The sequence below is a fragment of the Typopeltis vanoorti genome, chromosome 10 (genome assembly GCF_054136105.1).
Source record: "Typopeltis vanoorti isolate ZY-2024b chromosome 10, IOZ_Tvanoo_1.0, whole genome shotgun sequence".
Classification (NCBI taxonomy): Eukaryota; Metazoa; Arthropoda; class Arachnida; order Uropygi; family Thelyphonidae; genus Typopeltis; species Typopeltis vanoorti.
In genome coordinates this window covers 53,566,087-53,588,400 of record NC_143558.1, presented here as the reverse complement: position 1 = coordinate 53,588,400, position 22,314 = coordinate 53,566,087, and the positions used below count along the sequence as shown (strand labels likewise).

Here is a 22,314-nt window from a genome sequence, read left to right as displayed (position 1 = left end):
TGTACTACAAAAAGGTGCAAGAGAACTGGCAGTGAATCTGATGAAGTTGCTTAATCTAAGTCTAGCTCTGGCAAGTTCCAAGGAAGTGGAAAAAGGATAAGATAGTTCCATCGCATAAAGGTAATTCTAATTAAAATACTGAAAAAGTTGGTTAAAGGTAAAATTCAGGAATGGGCGGATAGGAATAATACTCTATGGTGGTCAGCAGAGGTAAGTGGTAAGTCCTACCTTAGTAACTTATTTACATTTTATAATAATGTTACAGAGAACTGGATAAAAGAAATGTCACCATGATATCGCTGACTTTTCAAAAGCATTTAACATAATACCACATTAGAAAACAGCTATATAAATTGGAAGAAATAAGGATAGATATCAGGCTTGTAGCATGGATGGCAGAGGGATGAAGACAGACATCAGAGGGTAGTGTATAGTAGTGCCGCAGGGCTCTGTACTAGAGACACTACTCTTTAATTTGTATATTATTGATATAGGGAAAGATTTAAAGAGGGATATTCAGCTGTTTGCTGATGATACAAAACTGGAGAGGGCAACAGTTGATAAAGATGTCCTATAGAATGATAAAGATGAATTGACAGAGTGGGCAAAAGACAACAGTTGTCAATTTAATGTTGCAAAATGTAAGGCGATGCACTTCGAGTTGAAAAGGTTACATGATATCAAAATTGTGAGATATTGAAATTGAGAATTTAGACTGCAGACACTAGCAAACAGGAGAAAGAAGGGTGATATGATTGAGACCTATAAACTTCTGAAGGAATCATACAGGAATTAAGTTGGAATTTTTCATTTTATGGAGGATGGGGAAAGGACAAGAGGGCATCCTTTGAAGGCTGAGAACAAATGAGGTCAAGAAAGAGGTTAGAGCTAGATTTTTCCTCTCATGGAGTGGTAGATGATTGGAATGAATTGTCATTGGATGCTGTGTGTGTGCAAGTAGTGTGAATGAATTCAAAAACAAGCATGACAGCTGATGCATGTAGTATGTTACCTCCCTCGATGAGTCCCTGACGGTCTCTCTTAATAATATTTCCAAAGCTCTTTACTTTGAGCCTTTGTAGCTGAGTTTATAACACTCAAGTTTGAATTCCTGTTAAGAATACAAAGACCTTTTATAAAGGCTTTCCAGCTGAAAGATTTGGGCGGTCTTATACAAAGGTAAGGTTTTAGGAAGTTTCACCTCCTAAAACCTTGTTACCTTTGTATCAGTTGGTTAGTTGCTAATTAGGATTCATTGGTGGGACAACAAGGGTCATAGTGAGCCAAGCCAAGATTACAGCAGTACTCAAAGTAATAATAAAAAGTAATAAAGATAAAATAGTGAATATTATGTTATATACAAAAGCAAATTTTAAAACATTAAGTTAAGCAAATCAGTATCTACATATAAGCAGAATATATAATCAAATATGTGTGTATAAAAAGTTAAAAACTTCATGCAGTTTGTCTGAGTTTCATAAGATCTGCCTGAGGGTATGTGGCTTAGAGAGATAAGTAAAAAATTCATTTCGTTCTCTTCTTGAGTGAAGTTTGTAACTCCACCAGAACATGACAAATGGTGAGATGCATATTGAATTGTTCATGTATAGGTGAGTCATCAGATGTCCGTAAATAGGAATGTGTAAGATGACTGTGACCAATGCAAGTACATAGCAAGAACAACTTTCGTCTGTTTCCATGTTGGCATGACTGCCAATTTCAGGCTAAATCTCATGCAATTTGTTGTTGATACTTACTGCTATGATGTGAGCAACAGGATGACTAGTTTTGATCTTATAAACTTCCTGCAGTCTATATATGGGGTTGTCAAATAGCATGTCAAAAAACTATGAACTGATCTAGCAGCTGCAGTCTCATTTCTCAATTCCAAAATGACCAACAATCTAGAACAGCTGAAAAACACCAGAATTAAGGATCTTCAGTTTGTAAAACCTTACTAAGCACTGGATGTGGATTATACACGAGACAAGATGGCCTGTAAAGAACTCAATGAGCCTGTATAAATTACACACTTTTGGTAGCAGTTTTTTTTTTTTTTTTAATGCATAAATATAAGCAACTCTGCTGTATAATTATTGCAATCAAGTGGTATCTATCTGGATATAGTAATGTTAGGAAGCACAACTGAGGTCTCAGACCTTGAACCATCAGTATATATATGGGAAGGAAATCAGAGTGTTCTGCTTTGTGTGCATTAAATAATTGCATGACAATGATAGTGTGAGACTTCCTTAGCTGGCACAGTGAGAGGTTACAGGATACAGTACAAACATGCCACGGAGGAATGCTCTTATGTTTGGTGCAGGAAATAGTGTCAGCTTGCAAAATCTCTTTAACACACATAAAGCGATGTATGACAGTCAATCCTGTGTGATCCTGAATGCACCAAAACAGTGAAAAGATATTAGCCCATATAGGATGATCAGGAAGATAATTTATCTTTAGGGTATAGTTATGAGTCAACTGCTTCTAGCTCTATCACTTAGATAGTATATAACATTGGCTTCAACATACAGACTTTGAGTGGAAGATATGTGAAGGACACTAGTGGCTATCCATATACCCTGATGATGGATGGGATCAAACCATTGCAGGCTACTCTGCTTTGCAAAACCATACTTGAGAGCCATAAACCAGCAACATGTATGTATACAATAAAGGTGAAGCAATGAAGACTGATCTGTATGCTTTCAGTAGAGATTAGAGTGCAAAGGAGATCTGATGTACTCTTATCCTTTTCTCTTAGGTAATGAAAGTATGCAAGAATGCAAGCTTTCTGTCAAAGATGAGTCCTGAGAAGTTAGCATCTGTTACTAATGGAATAATAGTTTGTCCCATTCTTAACTCAGGATCTTGATGAAGAGTGTTTCTGGCAGAAGTGTGCATCGACACTTTTAACTGCTGAAACCATTACAAAGAACCCATGGAGAGAGACAATCATTTGTTTGCTACAGTAGTCTTTCAGTTACCCTCGTGTTAAAAGAATGATAGTAAATTGTGATGTCATCAGCATAGAGCATTACATACAGTAGAAAGAAGATGTGTTTGAGTTAACTCTGACAGCAAAGAGTGTCACACTTAAGACAGAGCCTTAAGGAACAACTTCTTGATATAACAGCATACTGCAGCTACTCTGCTGTACTGGAATAATAACTCGGCTAGACAAAGTTTTTAATAAATACAGAAATGTGCCCTCTGAGGCCTAGGTTAAAAAGAAGTCTTTTAATATACCATATCTCCAGGCTACATCATAAGCTTTTTCCATGTCAAAGAACACCGAAACCAGTTGTTTTTGTTTCAGAAATGCATCTGTAATACTTGTTTCTAAATGAACCAAACTGTCCAACATTGAACGATGTCTATATAAGCCACATTGTGTTTTGCAGAGAAGATCGATCAGAGAAGTCTGAAATGAAGCATATTCTCCAATACCTTACACGGACAGCTGGTAAGAGCAATAGGTCAGTAATTGATTGCTTGTGTTGGATCATTTCCTGATTTTGGGATCACAAAGTATACAATAAATACAATTGCCTTAAGCTAAGAAACTGGAAGCTCTTCCTTTGCAAGTATTCTGTTGTAGAGTACAAGAAGGCAATCCATATACAGGGTGTTCGGGATAAATTTGACATATTTATAATTAATTATATTTTTCCGTAAGTTACATGTATTAACACACACTTCTCTTCATTTAAAAGTTTGGACCCTTCTTCATTCATATACAAGATGTCAGAAAGGATGGATAGCTGGAACCCACCTGAATCATGGAAGAGAATAACTTGTATCATGATGATTCGTGCCCGCCATCAAAATAAGGATATTACGACTGCTGCCCAATGCTCCCTGAATACAGTAAAAACAATCAGGCATGAACTAGAGACTTGCAATGGTGACTACGAGGATGTAGCAAGAAGAAAGATCCCTAGCAGACGATCTGATTGCGTTCGTACAGCAGAATTCCTCGCAAATCTGCAGGAACAGGTGTTGAAGAACCCTGGCATTGGAATTCGGGCTTTGTTCGTGAAGTTGCTAACTGTAGTCAAGCCCTGGATAACAAGGGTAGCCAATGGTAGGCCGTATGTATAGCAGCAGGATTCGGCCCCTTGCCACACCTCTGGGAAAAGTCAAAAATGGTTGTCTGAAAATTTCTACGACTTCACCAGTCCAAATGTTAGGCCTCCAAACTCCCCAGACCTTAACCCCATGGATTATTTTGTATGGGGCGCAGTTGAAAAAGACACCAATCGCACTTCCAGTAATACAAAAGCCCAGTTAATGGATAAAATTAAAACAGTTTTTGCGGCCCTTCCCAGGGAGACTGTAGCATCAGCTTGTTCGAGGTTCCGAAGCAGAATTGAAGCTGTGATCGATGCTAATGGTGGTTATTTTGAGTAAATCTTGTTGATAGTATTGTAATTAAATCTGCCTGTAATGTTTTTTTGTCAATTCATTAAATTTAATAGATACAAAGAAGATTTTCTTTTTCCTTACGAAACTGTCAAATTTATCCCGAACACCCTGTAGATGATGGAAAACATTTTATCATTTCATAATGGATGTCATCAGGACCTACTTCACTGAGGTGAGGCGAGGTGAGACAGTAAAAGAGCTCTTTTTAGGTCCTTTACAGATGGCTGATTGTTTTGGTTCAATTCCATTGGCAGAAAAGTTTAGCCACTGTTTTTCTTGTTACTCTTTCAATATTAAAAATTCAAGAGGGTATGAAGTTGCTGCTGAGTTGCTACCAAAATTGTTTCCTCAAATGTCTGCAGTAGCTTTAGGATCAGCAACAACAACATATCATATATTCCAAGGTAGACAAAATGGTGTGTTTTATACCTCCCTTTCATTTTTTTTTTTTTTATCTCATACAATTTTTTCACTGGCTGTTTGATTAATCAATGATGTAAACTGGATCCAAGATTATTTTTGATCCAGACCTCTCACACAATGCTTTCACCCTAGCATGCTCTTAAAAGTTGTTAAATTAGATGGGTAGGATATACAAAATATATATACCCACCCACCCACCTTTTTTTTTTTTTGCCTGCTTGGCACTCTGGATTCTACCAAGGCTTGGATAGAGTGGAAAACATGATGTTATTTCTGAATTGGACAAGTCTACAAAGCCAAAGCAATAGGAAAATTTTTTACAGTGGAACTGTCTTGATCTGCACTCTGTTCTCACAGGAACCATGTTTTTCTAGATGGATGCCAATGTGGAAAATGGACCAAACTGACTGGAATGCTTTTTCCCATCTTGTGCAAAATGTAATGCTGAAGCAGTCAGTCAGAGATCTATCAGTGAAGGATGTAACAGATTGTATTGTTTAGGTAGCAACAGCTATAATTAAGCAGTGAAGTATGTACCAAATTGTATTGTCCAGATAGTAATAACTATCTGGGCAATACATCCTTCACTGATAGATGTCTGACTGACTGCTTCAGCATTACATTTTGTGCAAGATGGGAAAAAGCATTCCAGTCAGTTTGGTCCATTTTTCACATTGGCATCCATCTAGAAAAACATGGTTCCTGTGAGAACAGAATGCAGATCAAGACAGTTCCACTGTAAAAATTTTCCTATTGCTTTGGCTTTGTAGACTTGTCCAATGTTGAGTGCTTATTTTTGTCAGGCTTATATTAATCTATTGATTTAGGAAAATATGGACAACCAGTATCCATTTTATCCTCTGGAAAAAATGCTTAATACATCATCTTATGTGTCAGGAACACGTAAGTTCAGTTTATTTTTAGTATATAAAGAAGTCAATTTTTCCAACATGTCACATGATGTTTCTGCAAGAATATCACCAGCATGTAGTTTCTTAACATGTTTGAGAGATCCTAAACAATATATACACGAAAACACAAGGTGAAAGTATTATTTATTAAATATACTGCCGTATATTTCAGTCTGGAATGAACAGACCATCATCAGTGGCTTAAAAAATAGTTGTTACAAGGTAGTATATGCAAACAATTTGCGAGTGACCAAGTTGATAGCTGGTCTATGGAATGAACCTTACGAGAACAGGTTGGAGATCTGTGGGTTGATATGATTGAGACATTCAAATTACTGAAGGGTTTTTACAAGATTAATTCAGAGGCAATTTTTCAGAACAGGTCTGGTGATGGGAGAACTAGGGGCCATCCATGGAAACTGAGCAAGAGTGTAGTTAGCAAGGGTGTTAGAACTAGGTTTTTTACTTGGAGAGTGGTGAATGAGTGGAATAAGTTGCCAGAGTTTGTTGTGGATGCCATGACTGTAAATGAATTCAAAGCAAAGTATGATAGATACTGTGCGAATGTGGAATAGTTGTTCTTGATATGATGTTTTAGGCCTCCCTCGATGAGCCTAAGGACTCCTTGGAGTTGCCATAATAATAATAATAATAATGATGTTAAGTCACCAATAGTGGTATGCTTTAATTGAAGAAAAGGTTAATCATAACAGAATAAAAATAAATTGTGTATATATATATATATATATATATATATATATGTGAGAGAGAGAGAGGGAGAGAGAGAAAATCGGCTTTTACTTGGTTGTTGTGATAGATTCTAAAAACGTAGATTTAATGACTAAAAACTGAGATAACTTATAAAGATTTTAATAAGAATAATACGACTAGTTTCGACTTATAACAGCCTTCCTCAGGTATTCTTAAAGGAAAAGAATAGTAATAAACATTGAAGTATCTAAACAAACTGGAAATTACAAGTAAAAATTGCCACACATAATTGATACATAAAAAAGTTGCATTTTTTCAAGTTGTTCTAACAGGCGTGCCATTGTTTATTGCAAATATGCGTGCAGGCTCACATGAACGCCAATATTGAATAACTGCAGTATAGCTATCTGGGATGTTATAACTCAAATTGTTGTTTAAGTGGACAGGTTCAGCAGGATTTCCCTCGATTCTACAATTTTCTCTCAAACTCATCATCACAGCGAAAGATATTTTCTGATCTATCCCAGCAAACGGAGTGGCTTCTCCATTTGCTGGGATAGATCAGAAAATGGGATGATTCTCTAATCAGCCATCCAAAACCTACTCATCACAACCTAAAATATCCAGGTGTATATAAATTATGGTACGATTGCAATATCCCTTATTTTGGACAAACTAACAAATCTATTGAACAACGTATAGAAGAGCATAAGAGAGACATCTCTTACAAAAGATCTCATGCAACTGCATTATCCAGTCATGTTCTTTTTTCAAATAATCCTAATGATGATCAACAAAGCCACTCCGTTTGCTGGGATAGATCAGAAAATATCTTTCACTGCGATGATGAGTTTGAGAGGAAAATCATAGAATCAAGGGAAATCCTGCTGAACCATGTCCACTTAAACAGCAATTTGAGTTATAACATCCCAGATAGCCATGCTGCGGTTATTCAATATTGGCGTTCATGTGAGCCTGCACGCACACTTGCAATAAATAATGGCACGCCATTGTTTATTGCAACAAATACATAAAATACAACGTTTTTTGTGTATCAATTATGTGTGGCAATTTTTACCTGTAATTTCCAGTTTGTTTAGATACTTCAATGTTTATTACTATTCTTTTCCTTTAAGAATACCTGAGGAAGGCTGTTATAAGCCGAAACTAGTCGTATTATTCTTATTAAAATCTGTATAAGTTATCTCAGTTTTTAGTCATTAAATCTATGTTTTTAAAATATATATAAAACTTATATCATACTCAACAGATCATCAGATAGATGTAGTCTGTAGTTGGTTTCTTAAGATCTTATGTCTTTATAAAATACCATTCTTGGTTCAATAGTAATTGAAAAAAAAAAAAAAACTATAATGAATGTTATTTTAATCAAACTTTCCTATATTTTTCATAAGAATAGGCAGTTATTCTGATTCAAGTTAGGACAGTGAAGCATGTCTTCAGCACTCTCCTTATTTCAAATTTGTACTGACATCTATGTATTAATCTATTGTTTCAGACCAAAGAACGTTATGGTCTGTCTCTATTCCATGTTGAGCTAATCCAGAATTATCGGATTTTTTGTGGAAAATATATGATTTATGTTCTTGTTGATTACTTTTAACAGTATAGATAAGAAAAACAGACTAATAAGAATATAACTATTTATTAACTTATTGCTGATATTTTGCTAGTATTCTATCCAGCATCTTCAGAGTACAAAAAACAGTTTGTCATAGTATGCGAGACAACCACAATCTGGTATAACAATGAGACTAGTTTAAACAATTGTAACATACAACACAAAGACTAAAGTCCTAATTAGGCACCATCTATGTTGAAAAAAAAAAAAAAAAAAAGAGAGAGAGAGAAAGCAGGTGTTAATTTGGTCTTAAAATGACCGTCTCCCAAATTTATACAGTCATACTTGTTAAGGTTGGGAGTATGTTTCAAGGCTTCTGTTGATTCCAGGAACAACCTATCTGACTTGCAAAAGCTTCTGTGCAGCACTTTTGTTTTTTCCAATCGATCCTGTGTGCAGGGGTATCTAAAGCATTGTCTGCTAGACCTGACTTGCCATAGCAATAGTGCCAGATGTATTTTTATGTTCACCGATGCGGATGTCCACAGTTCTTCCTGTCTGTTCATAGTATCAATCACACAAACAGGGCACTTCACAGACTCCTAGATGCAATAAGGGAGAGATTCTGTCCTTGGGTGAACGGATGAGAGTAGCCAATTTCACATACGGTTTATATACAATGCAGAGTTGGTGTTTGTTAAGCACGCTGGATATCTTTTAAGATGTGCCTTTAATATATGGGATGGTGAGAGTTTTGTTGTAGTCTTCTATGGTAGAGAGTGGGGGGGGGGATTTCTGGGGAGCATTTTGTATTTGGTCTCTCTTATGGAGATTATAGCCATTGGCCAAGAAGGTGTGACGTGAGTGAGTTCAGCAGTGAAAGCAATGTCATTGGAACAAATCACTCTAGCTCTGTGGGTAAGTGTTTTTAGAATACCATATTGTTGAGATGGGTGATAGTTGTGTAAATATCTTCCTATATGCATGAGTTTTCTATAAACCGAGAATGATAAGGAACCATCTGGAAGACATGTGATTAGTGTATTCAGGAAGGACACACGGTCATTAGCATCCAGTTCCATTGTAATGTGGATTTTTGGGTGCTTACTATTAAATGTGCTAAGAATGTATCCAAATGTGTCTGGGCCATGTGGCCAAATAGCAAGCACATCATCAACATGGCATAGCCAAAGCCTTGGTTTGAGTGTGGCTATAATGATAGTTACCTTTTCCAAGCGTTCCATGTAGAAGTTGGCTAAGGAGGAGAGCCCATAGCTGTCCCACCTAACTGTTTGTATGTTTTTCCTTTCCATGTAAAATAACCTACCTGCACTGTGACTTTAAATCGTTGAAATATATCACAGGAAAATTGTGACTTTAATAAATCAAGGGTTTTTCAATTAATGGTACATTTGTGAATTGTGAGGTGATATCAAAACTCAAATATCTGTTGGATTTCTGCTCAGGACATGGACTGGTTATTACTAACACCATGTTCCAACATAAAAATGTGCACAAATTCACATGGAGAGAAGAGGCTAGGAATAAGAAAAGTCTCATTGACTATGTTATTGTTGATAGTGATGTTTTCTCCCTGGTGCAGGGCACCAGAGTGTACAGAGGATTTGAAATTGGAAGTGATCACTATTTAGTCTTGAGCAGAATAAAATTGAATTTCATATTGAAAAGAATAACATGTAAGAAAGTTTTAAAGCGAATAAAAGTTGAGCAGCTCTCAGATGTTAACTGCAGACTTACAGAAAGATTATTGAAAAGAAAATGAAAGAGTTTGAAAACAGGAATCAAACCTTGGAGATTCAGTGGCAAACTCTGAAGAAAACATTGATTGATTCTGCCAGAGAGGGATGTGGTGAGGTTGTGTGCAAGGAAAAAAAATCAGAACTCCCTGGTGGACACAGAAAGTTAAAGAGGCAGTGAAGGAAAAGAAGAAAGCATATCAAAAGTTCCTGGCAAATAAGTCATCCTGTGCTCTTTAAGAATACAGAGACAAATGTAAGAAAGCTAAATAGTGTGTAAAACTAGCTAAATAAAAATCATGGGAGGACTTTGGCAAGAATATAGAAAATAAATATCAAGAAGGTGGCAAAATATTCTGGAGGTTGTTGAAGAAGCTTAGGAATGGAGGAAAGAGTGCTGTAAAAGGAGTTAGAGATGATAAAGGTGACATGAAAACAGGAGAAAAAGATATCCTTGAAGTATGGAGTAATTACTTTGAAAAACTGCTAAATGAAACAAGCAGTGATGACAGCACAGTGATAAAAAACACTGACCAGGCATGCAGTCAGGAATACATATCCATACTTGAAGTAGAAAAGCCATCAAAGGCTTGAAATGTGGAAAGGCAGCAGGAGTAGATGATATTCGACCAGAAATGCTGAAGTATGGTGGTATAAAAGTTTTACAGTGGCTGCACAGCATAGTTCAGAAGGCACGGACAGAGGGACAAATTCCTGATGATTGGAGTAGAGCTCTCATAGTACCCATATATAAAAAGGGAAATAAAACTGAATGTGAGAATTACAGAGGTATTTCCCTACTGAGTGTTCCTGGCAAGATCTATGCAAGTATACTTGAGAAACGGTTGAGAAGATTGTGGAAGAAAAGCTTGGTGAAGAACAAGCTGGATTCAGGCCAAATAGAGGCTGTCAGGATCAGATCTTCACTTTACGACAAATAGTCGAGAAAGCATGGGAATATAACAAAGATCTGTATTTAAGTTTTGTCGATTCGGAAAAGGCATATGACAAGGTGCCAAGAGAGAAGCTATTCAATACACTACAGTTATATGGTGTCAATGGGGCATTATATCAAGCAATACTTAGTCTGTATTTGAGTTGTAAGTCGACAGTTAGAATTGAACGATGTACAGGAAGATGGTTATGTTAAATGTTAAATCTGGTGTGAGACAAGGATGTACATTATCCCCTCTGTTATTCATTATCTATATGGATCACATTATGAAGGAAAGTGGTATTAAACCTGATATCAAAATTGGAGATGTTAATATCAGCTCTTTGCTTTATGCGAATGATGTTATACTTCTAAAGAAATCCGCTATAAGTCTGCAAGATTCTCTGACTAATTTGAATAGCTGTTGTAATAGATATGGTATGAAGATCAGCAATAAAGACAATGAAAATAGCCAGAATCGTTGAAAATGTCAACTGTGTTGTGAATGGAGAACCTGTGGAACAAGTAAAACATTTCAGCTACTTAGGCACAATTTTTACTGAAGATGGTAAATTAAATATAGAAATAGACAACAGAATCAGCAAAGCTGGTATGGTGGGAAGTCAATTGAATAAATTCATATGGAATAAGAGAGAAATTAGTTGGAACACTAAATTAGCTGTATACAAGACAGTGTTCAAACCAGTTTTAACTGATGGATCTGAGAGCTGGGTCAGAAGTAAAACACTTGACCAAAGACTAGAGACCGCAGATATGAGAGTCCTGAGAAAGATTAGAGGCATGAACAGATGGCATCAATGGCAATATCATATTAAAAATGAGGATATTAGGAAAGAACTTGACATTGTCAGCATCCAGGAATGCATTAGCAGAGCTAATCTCAGGTGGTATGTTCACTTAAATAGAATGGGAGAGAAAAGATTAGCAAAACAAGTGTTCTCTGCCAGGTTGGCAGGAAAACAACCTAGAGGAAGGCCAAGATATAGGTGGATTGATACGGTACAAAGTGCCTTAGACGATAGAAATATAAGATCTGATAATTTTGGAGTCTTGACAAGTAACAGATTGATTTGGAGGAAAATTGTAGATAGGAAGTTAGTAATGATGTAATTTTTTCATGTAGTACTGTCATATCCTGTACACCCCTTGAGGATACATGGCAGGAATTTGATGATGATGATGATATCAAAACTCACCATTATGTCTGAACTTTTTAAGGTAAGGTTTTCTAAAATACTTTTTAGGTGGGTAGAATTTTTAACAAAAGAAGGAGAATTGTTTGTGAGAGTGGCTAGTAGTTTGGCTAAATGTCTAGCAAGTTTATATGTGGGACTGTTTATACTATTCACAATGGGGTATAAGGGTGTACCTGGTTTGTGAATTTTTGGTGCTCCATATATCATGGGTGTTTTAATGTGGAAGAGCTTCAGTTTGTTAACTGTTTCTTTAGGCCAGAAAGTGACTTTGTTCAATATGTACACCTTATCATTCTTCTGCGAGTTGGTGGGATCCCAATCTATAATTTGATATGTTGAATGATCAGTCAACTTAAGACCAAATTAACATCTGCCGTCTCTCTCTTTCTTTTTTTTTTTCTTTTCCAACATAGATGGCACCTAATTAGGACTTTAACAATTGTATTGAACAATTGTATTAAACAATTAAACAATTGTATTGTTTAAACATTACAATTGTCTAAACTTGCTCCATTGTTATACTGGATTGTGGTTGTCTTGCGTACTGTGATAAACTGTTTTTTTTTTTTTTTTTTTTGTGCTCTGAAGATGCTGGAAAGAATGCCGGCGAAATATCAGCAATAAGTTGATAAATAGTTATTTTCTTATCAGTCTGTGCTCTTGTCTATACTGTCAAAATTAATCAACATGTACAACAAACACATAAGCCCACATGATTGATGTTCTTGTATTCTTTTTTCTAATGAGCATCCAGTTTGTCCAAAGTAGGAAAGAATGCAGTCACATGGAACTAAGTATACACCTGAGAGAGACATAGGAAAGTGTTTATCTTTAGAAGAGGGGAATAAAAGTTGCTACTAAACCATATTACTTCAGAATTCTTGAAATCAGCTCTGAAATGCCAGAGATGTATGTGATGATTGGAACTCAATGTAGTGATTCCTTGCTGTTTGGGATTAGGTTTGTAGGAGTCAAACAGATGTTGTGTGTGTGTGTGTGTGTGTAGTCCTTTCTGAGAAGCCATTTAATTTCATATATCATTTGATATTTGAGAGTTCTTCTTGTAAGTGATGGGGAGTTGAACAATTAGTCTTAGCTGGTCGAATTAAATACTTTATGATTCCTGTCTTTTGAGAAGAATAATGTGCAGATTGTTGAAGAATGTAGCATCCAGTGATAGTGGGTTTTCTATAAACTCATGTTGTTACATTACCTGTGGCCTCACAAAACCTTACTGGTTTTGTGAGGCCACAGCACAAAAATGTCATCTATATATCTAACCCAAAATGATGGTTGAAAGTGTATAGATGAAAAAAAGGATGTCTTCTAAATGCTCTACATAAAAGTTGGCTAAAGGGAAGAGTGGACTTCCCATGGCAGTTCCTTCTACTTGAGGGATCCTGCCCATTTTTCTAAACCCTTTTGAATAAAGAAAGATGATATTTTCGCTATTGGCTTTTCACCTGTTGCATGGATAACGAGAAACACTAGTACATTTATACTAATGTCGCCTATCTTATTTTGTATCTTATTCCTCTTATCAAAAGATGCATCTATGGCATCAGTACTCTTGGCTGGGACTTTGTGAGAATGAAGAATTCATGCTCAAGAGATTTTTTGTTCGGTGGCAGAGCTCTCTATCCACCACAGAGCCACACATGGATGCCTATCCTGCAAGCAATAAATGCAGATGGAAGTGGAATGCCTGGATTACTCTGGACGCACCAGAGCAAGCCTTGGAATCCATTCCAGGACCATGGGATAGAAGACTTCTTGCAACACCACTGATCTCTGAAGGCAAGCTCACTAGCCAGTTGATCCTGACTGAGCCATCCAGGACTGCCTGCTTGCCTAAGCAGAGGCCAAAATTATTATTATTATTAATAGACACTTCCAGGGAGTCCAAGACTCATCGAGGGAGGGCACCTGCTCTACAACTCTGTCTCCGCCACTCAATCCACCAACTGATCACAACTACACCAACACCATCTACTGCCGACCACTACCACTTCCAAAGACAATCACAAACATCCATGCCCATGGTGGGATTTGAACTCGCAGCCTTCTGGCTAGAGAGCAGATATGGTTAGCATATTAGAGCAAGACTACAAGGATTCCCCTTTCTGGATGTCCATGGATTACACCACATGATAAACACAGCAGCAGGCCATTGGATCCCAGTAATCATGGTATGAAAAACAGGATAATAATAATAAAAAGTGTCAGCTGAAGTAGAGAGAAGAGTATGGGGAGGAAAAGCAAGAGAAAAAGAGAACAGCAAAAAGGGCAAGCACCGTTACTGGGAGGTCCTCTCTACTGCAAATAGTTGCCCCCCCCCCCCACATGGAGGGGGGATTTGTATGAAATAAGTGATAGACGTAGCACATACAACTGACAGATAGCAGTCACTATCCAACAGAGCATTAATTAGATTTCTAAGGCCAGTTGCTTGGCCATAATGGACCTATCAGCCTAATACAAGGAAAAAGATGGGATGATAATCTGGTATCTCTATGATCCTATGTAAGTAATTAGGAGATAAGTGAACATGAATTTAATCCAGCACTTTCAGTAACTGAGAATCTTATTTTTCATATTATGAGATACTTTCCTCAAAGAAATGGAAAGACTTATGTCATGTCAAGCATTTTTTTTAAATAATGATTTTGATTCACAACATATGATAAGAAAATAAATAATATATTTATTTACTTAGTTGCTGATATTCATTAGTTTGATATTTGGCATCTTTTGAGCACAGACTGTCACAGTACACAAGCAGCAACAGTTAGTTAACAATAAGAATGGGAACAGCTCAACACAATGATGACTTTAGTTCTTTGTGCTGGCCTTTAAAATTTTTAAACTGGTCCCACTATTAACTCATTTTGCATAATGTTACAAACTGTTTGTACTTGGAAGATGATGGGCATAAAACCAGAGCATCAGCAACAATGTAATTAAATATATTTATTTTCTTGTCACTCTCTTGTGTTTTTAATTAAAACCATTATATAAATAATAATGAAAACTCAACAGGATGCTTTCCTATCTAGTCATCAATTAGAAATGCTGCTTTTGCATCTATGGAACTAGGATGTCAGTCTTATCTGCATCAACTACATGCATTCTATTGTTAACTTATCACCATACTGAGGGTGGGGAGGTTATAAAAACCATAACAACAATTAAAAAAATATATATATCTGCCATCCAAGATAGATAAGCTCAGATTCACAAACAGGTCATTCCAATAGCCAAAACATGGAGGACCTACTTGCATCAAAAGGTATCACCAAAACTAACTTATGCCTTTAAAACCAAATGCAGGAAATCAGCTAATACTCTAGATTCTGTTTGTTATCTTAAATGTGCATGCTAAATATTTTAAGAGATCAAGTTACAGCAATAATAGTTGTGATAACCACGTACAATCAAGTGGATAGCGAGCGCATGATCAGTACTGATTTTTTTTTTCCCCTGAATAAATCCAAACATTTCAGTATTACTTTCAGGTGGATATGCCTTGTGTTTATACAATACAAAAGTTGACCTCCTGAAATGCATTGTATCACCACACTGAGGCCTAAATATATTGAATACATTTGGTATTGTGCACTCAGCACACACTAGCAATGCTCACTCATTCAGCACTCTCAACCAGAAAATCTTCTTGTAATCTTTGTCTTTTTACTCGCCTAATCCTTGAGAAACTGCAAGAACGTTCAGCCTTATTCAACCAAAGCACGTGATATGTGTTTTGGTTGAATAAGAACTCCCATCAATCCACACTTCATTCAAGGGAGTCTATCAATAATAATGTCTCAACTTATCTTAATCATATTACTCTTCAGAGTGGTCAAGTTCTGCAAGCCACATTCTCTGAATCTGTTATTATATTTAATATTTCACATATTTCAGCCTCCACCACTCAATATGGTACTGAGTGGTGGAGGCTGAGAGCCATGGAGTGGGTGCCCTCCCTCGATGAGGCTTTGGACTCCTTGGAGGTGTCACGTAATAATACTATTCTGCAGTCCTAAGCTTGCATTATCACTTATCCCTAAACTTCTTTCCTTATCACCCATATATTTCTATGAAAATAGATCTGTGTAAAAAAAATCCAAATGTAGCCTAAGCAATGCCTGGGGGCCCAACCACCTTCTTATCCCTGCTTTCGTTGACTTTCATAGCAGTTTTCTGAAGTAACTTTTACAATGTGTTTCCTGAAATTCAACTCATCAGCGACTAACATTCACAGATTCCCTACCTCTTCTTCTTCTTCCTGAAGTGAAACTTTGCGAATATGGTAGAGTACATCTAATCTCATTTTGTAACCAAAGGGTATGCATGATATACATTACACTTTGCAACAGTGAACTGATGTTCATCTACCAAACCACCAACCTATTCAAATCCTCATGTAGCAAAAGTACAAGAAAGGTGTGTACTATTAGTACTAATCAACTTGGCATCATCATCAAACAATTGAATATCTCCTTTCAAATCTTGAACTATATCAAATATAAATTCAACTGCAACTACTAATTTCAATTCAAAACGTTGAAAAATACACTATTATTATTTTGGAGACCAAAACGCTATTGTGCTCAATCCCTCGACGCGAGCGAGCGCGCACATACATACACTGTAGAAAATCAGTGAAAAAAATAAAACAACTGGATCAACATCTTTAAATATATGCATATTTAACGTAACCAGTTGTTTCAAAGAGTGACATATTCTTCTGTTTATTCTGGATTTCGTTTTTGTTTTTATCTTAAGTGTCAAACCATTTAAGTTTTACTTTCGGTTAAACACTAAAACGCACATCAAATAGCAATCACGACAATTTCGATTCAACCAAACTTTGGTTATAATTTTTTCATTGTCAGCATAAATCCTTCGAATGGCTTTCTTACCAAACATTTTCATTGCATCCATCGTTGAACTGTGTCCTTTTTTTAAAAAATAAAACTGAATAAAAATATATATATCATAATAATAATTCCAAACACTCAACACACTATCATAAACGGACCCATTTCTGTACAACTGCGTCACCTACAAACTAATCGTGGATTTTTAAGAAACAATATTTAAAAGAAAATATCATTGGTATTACAGTACTTCGTAGTATCACTTGGCAATGTGATACCACGAAGTACTGTAATTTCAACGTGGGGCAATTTAAATATTTTGGGAGGCAATCTGAAATGTACATATTTATACATATTTATATTATACTTTTTCAGAATTTGGCTGACTATTATACTAGAGGGGGAGGGGCATCAAAATCTTTGAGACGTTGAGGTGGGGCATAATCCAAAAAACGTTGAGAAACACTGACTTAAAACAATATGCCTATTTTGAAGGTTAAAAAAAAGTGTTGATAGCAAAGAGAAAGTAATCGAGAACACTAAAGCATTGCTGGAGAAGATGAGACAAGAAATGAAACACATCCTCCATGGACTCAACAAACTCCATGGAAGGTGTGGTAATTTGCTAACAAAGCGAATGTAAGATTGGACATCAGGAAACTCTTGAGGAAAGTAAAAGATACCAGTGTACTCGCCTACTCCCTATAAAAGAATAAAGGCGTTAGTTGATTGTTGTTATTATTATTATTATTATTATTATTATTATTATTATTATTATTATTATTATTATTATTATTATTATTATTCAGTTCATCTAAAAATGGGGTTCAGAGGAGCTGACCATATGGATTCTGTGTACAAGACTCTTGATAATACATATTTTTCATTTATGTTCATGAGGTCTTTTTTAGCTAATAATCATTTTAAATATTTTTAAAAAAATCTATGGAACATATCACAACTGTTCCTTTGAACTTCAATAGCATAATATCATATTCTTCATCTGAAACCGAGACACGAGCTAATATGAGCATGATTTATGTATTATTATTACGCGACACCTCCAAGGAGTCCAATGGCTCATCGAAGGAGGACACCTGCCCGACAACTCTCCATCTCCACAACTTAATCCACCAACTACAACTAATTGCCTCATCTACGCCAACGTCATCTACTGGCCGCTACCACCACTAGTATTTTCACAGACAATCACGAACATCCATGCCAACGGCGGGAGTCAAACCCGCAGCCTTTTGGCCGGAGAGCAGATACACTAACTACTCGGCCAAAGCAGGCATTATTATAATTCATTTTATGGATATAGTAACGGTCTACGTTAACTACATAACAATGTCAACGTAACGTTGGGTGAAATATACTGGAATTTTTAATAAATTCTGTAGAATTCTGCTACATATATAAGCCGTAAAACTTTAAAAAGAATTATGAAACCGGATAAAAACTCACTAAATGACTATTCGCGTAGAATTTTCTCCTAAATATCATTGGCATCATCAGTACAAGATCACAGATTAGTAATATACAGTGTGAGTCAAAATAACGTGAGCAAATAGAAACATTTATTGAATAAAAACTATTGAATACAACAACAGGAAACTTGTATTAACTGCACTTTTATACCGGATTTATAAACGTTCAATCTGCGCACTACTTTCACAAGACACATCTCAAAAATACGTGACTTCTTCCCACACAGAAACCAGCATCTCACGATCAATCATTTCTAAAGTTCTGCATATGTGATCCTTCAGATCACATATGCAGAACAGGTTAGGGACCACGAGATGGCGGCAATTGTTAGCCGCCTTCTTCACTGCGTACCGATTAATTAGTGATAGCCTTGGGCCAGCTATATTTGATTGGCTACCAGTGGAGATTGAACTGCCCACTCAGTAGGGTGGGCAGTTCAATTCCAAAAGTTTAGCCCTATCTAACTCAAAAGTTAGATATGGATAAACGCCTACTTCCTATACGGAAACAAAATGGCGTTAGTTGATTTTTTTTTAATATATATAAGTTGTTTAGAAGTCTTGTTTACTTGTGTTAAATACCATGAGCCTGAGAAGTCTGGACTTGTGGAGCATGCTATCCACACTAAACATAGAGTTCACTGGAAAAAGACAAACGTTTTCCATAAAAGTTGTTTCATCGTAGAGCAGGTTTATAAAGAAACGTGTGAAACTTTACTTCATTGTACTAACTTAACAGATCCAATCGGCTATCCCTTTTATGGGGTTTAGTACTTTTTAAATACTGTTTTAGAAGTTTTTAAATACTTTTTTATTTAACACAAGTAAACAAGACTTCTAAACAGTAATTTTTAAGTACTGTTTAGAAGTCTTGTTTACTTGTGTTAAATACCATGAGCCTGAGAAGTCTGGACGTGTGGAGCATGCAATTCACACTAAACATAGAGTTCACTGGAAAAAGACAAACATTTTCCATAAAAGTTGTTTCATCATAGAGCAGTTTTAAAAAGAAACGTATGAAACTTTACTTCATTGTACTAACTTAACAGATCCATTGGCTATCCCTTTTATGGGGTTTAGTACTTTTTAAATCACCTCAGTTTTCCTAACTTTATTTTTATATAATATAGATAATTTATTAATAAGTTATGAAATTATTATTATTATTATTATTATTATTATTATTATTATTATTATTATTATTATTATTATTATATGGCACCTCCAGGGATTTCAAACACTCACTGAGGGAGGGCACATACTCTACAACTCTCCATCTCCACCACATCATCCACCAACTACAGCGAATCTCATCATCTACACTAACGCCATCTAATGCCCACCACCACCACTAGTATTTTCACAGACAATCACAAACATCCATGCCCACAGCGGGATTTGAACCGCAGCCTTTTGGATGGCGAGCGGATATGCTAACCACTCGCCCAACCCAGGCCGGCAAAAATTCCTCTAGTCGTAGACGTGAGCCTAGGGTCTATCTTTCAACGGTTTGGCGCTGAGAAATCCAAACACCACTTCGACTGAGCTACACAGGCTCCCGAATTACTCACCCTTTATTGTTGACTTACATTAGCTACTTAAGTAGCGCTTTTTTGAATTGTCCCTTAATGTTGAATTGCCTTTCTGTGATCTTATACTATGTTGAATTGCCATTCTGTGATCTTGTACTGATGCCTATGACACTTAGGCGAAACTTCTATGGTAATAAAGGTATTTACGTGAGTTTTCCTCAGATTTTATAATTCTTTTCAATATGCCAACTCACGGTATCTCATTATGGAAATGAAACTTACTTTAATATGTCAAGTGCACATATTCCATTAATGACATTAACAATTTGTATAGTTTCATATATAGTAAGAGGACATGATCGGTGATTTATTATCAAATTTAAGTTGGTACGGGTTTATTACTAGACTAATATGGTTAAAAGTTTCAAAGAATGTGTTGAGAAAGGGGAAAATCAAGAGACTATACCTGGAATTGTATTGGGAGAATGTGCTCAAACGGGTAAGAAGTTGTATTTTTGCGTAAACAGTAATAAATGTTTGTTATATGTATGTTAATAGATGTTAATAAATATTTTCCATTATGGAAAATACCAAGAATAGCGATCAGAATTTACCACCTTTGCTGCGAGTTGCCTGAATTTGTACTACGTATACTAGGACTACTTGCATTAACTCACGCTAGTAATCGCCGATACTTTTATAGTTTATTATACTATATTCGGCATGAAACTCTGATTCCAATCTTTGAGTTTCTTATTCGGTTTTAAAACAATGTGGGATTTAATATCCCCTTAATTTAACTAATAAATGATTGAAATGCATTACCCGGAAATTGTGGTGAGTGAGGAGACAGTGAATGCATTTAAGTCACAGTGCCATGAGCTGTGTGTGTGTGTGTGTGTGAGTGAGAGAGAGAGAGAGAGAGAGAGAGAGAGGAACCTTGCATAATGATTATTTGTATCCGTGGAGGTATTCTTTTTTTTATTGATCTCTCAAATATTTACATATATACAATTATCATTTTCAGTAACATTGAGTATATTATTTTACAAGGTTCGGCACTAAGTGCTACATATAATGAAATTTCAATAATAATGATGATGACATAGTTTTTTTGCTATCTTTTAAAATAACAATCACAGTAATAATTTACAATTATATAGTTCAGAGTTACACAAGTTATATAATATTATATGTAGTTTACTTTCCCCCCTCCCCAAAGTTTGAGAAAGAGTGATTATACAACAGTATTTACACATGTGCAATTAAAATATTATATTTCCTATTTCTCACAAACATACAATGTGAACTCATTATTTACATATTTTATTAATAATAAAAAAATGTATTACATTTTTTTTCATCTTACATAGTAATATTATATTAATGATATTATCACATAATAGTATCTTCTTTATTGTTATGTAATTTACTGATTGTTTTGTTACATTTCTGCATTTTATTATAAGGATTACGTGTAGATGGGTGAGGCAAGCTAATCTCACCTATGGTAATAATAATAATAATAATAATAATAATAATAATAATAATAATCAGACAAATGCAAACCATCATTCACCCGGAAAAGAAGAAACACTCAAATTTTGGAAGTCAATCTCGGATAATCCAATTGAACACAATAAAGATGATAACAAATACAAAATGTTATTATCACTAAAGAAATGGCCAGTGCTCAAGCTAGAAAATTAAAAACCTGGAGTGCACCTGGCAAAGACGAACTACATGGATTTTGGTTAAAACATCTAACCAGTCTACACGATCGAATGGCAGAACAATTTAATTATTTGTTGCAGCCAGGCTCAGTGAAAAACTGGTTGATATCTGGGCGCACTTTTCTCTTCATGAAGGATAAGAATAAGGGTGCAGACCCAAGTAACTATCGTCCAATAACATGCCTACCAACTATGCTTAAGACGTTCACTGCAATCATAGCAAATTCCATATACCACTACTTATCAGGTAATCAGATTTATCCGATTGAACGAAAAGGCAATTTTCAAAAATTTAGAGGAACAAAAGACCAGATCCTTATTAATAAAATGATTCTCAGAAACTCGAAAAGACGAAAAACTAATTTAAACATGGCATAGATAGATTACAAGAAAGCATTCGATTCCTTCCCACACTCCTGGATCCTAAAATCACTAAAAATATTTGGAATTAGCAAAAACCTATGTTCATTTCTGAATACTGCTATGAAATCATAGAAAACAACATTAATAGTGAATAATGAAGGATTTGGAGATATCAGCCATTAAACGTGGAATTTTCCAAGGTGATTCCTTGTCACCATTACTCTTCAACATTTCTTTGATACCTTTGTCTATGATTCTGAAGAAAACAAAACTTCTCATCTCATCTCATCTTCCATATACCCTCTTTTACTTTGCGGTGTCGAGGGTCCATTGATCATCGGACCTCACTC

The 22,314-nt window shown here is 35.8% G+C and overlaps 1 protein-coding gene across 1 annotated transcript in view; it reads right to left on the bottom strand.

Annotated features, from left to right (window-relative positions):
• Positions 1-17,010, bottom strand: part of Cmtr1 (Cap methyltransferase 1) — a 378,564-nt gene extending 361,554 nt beyond the window's left edge. Inside the window, exon 1 of the mRNA XM_090398617.1 lies at positions 16,889-17,010. Within this exon, the coding sequence (XP_090254743.1) occupies positions 16,889-16,910 (22 nt within the window). The 5' untranslated portion in view covers positions 16,911-17,010. The remainder of the gene's footprint in view (positions 1-16,888) is intronic.
• Positions 17,011-22,314: the final 5,304 nt, after the last annotated feature.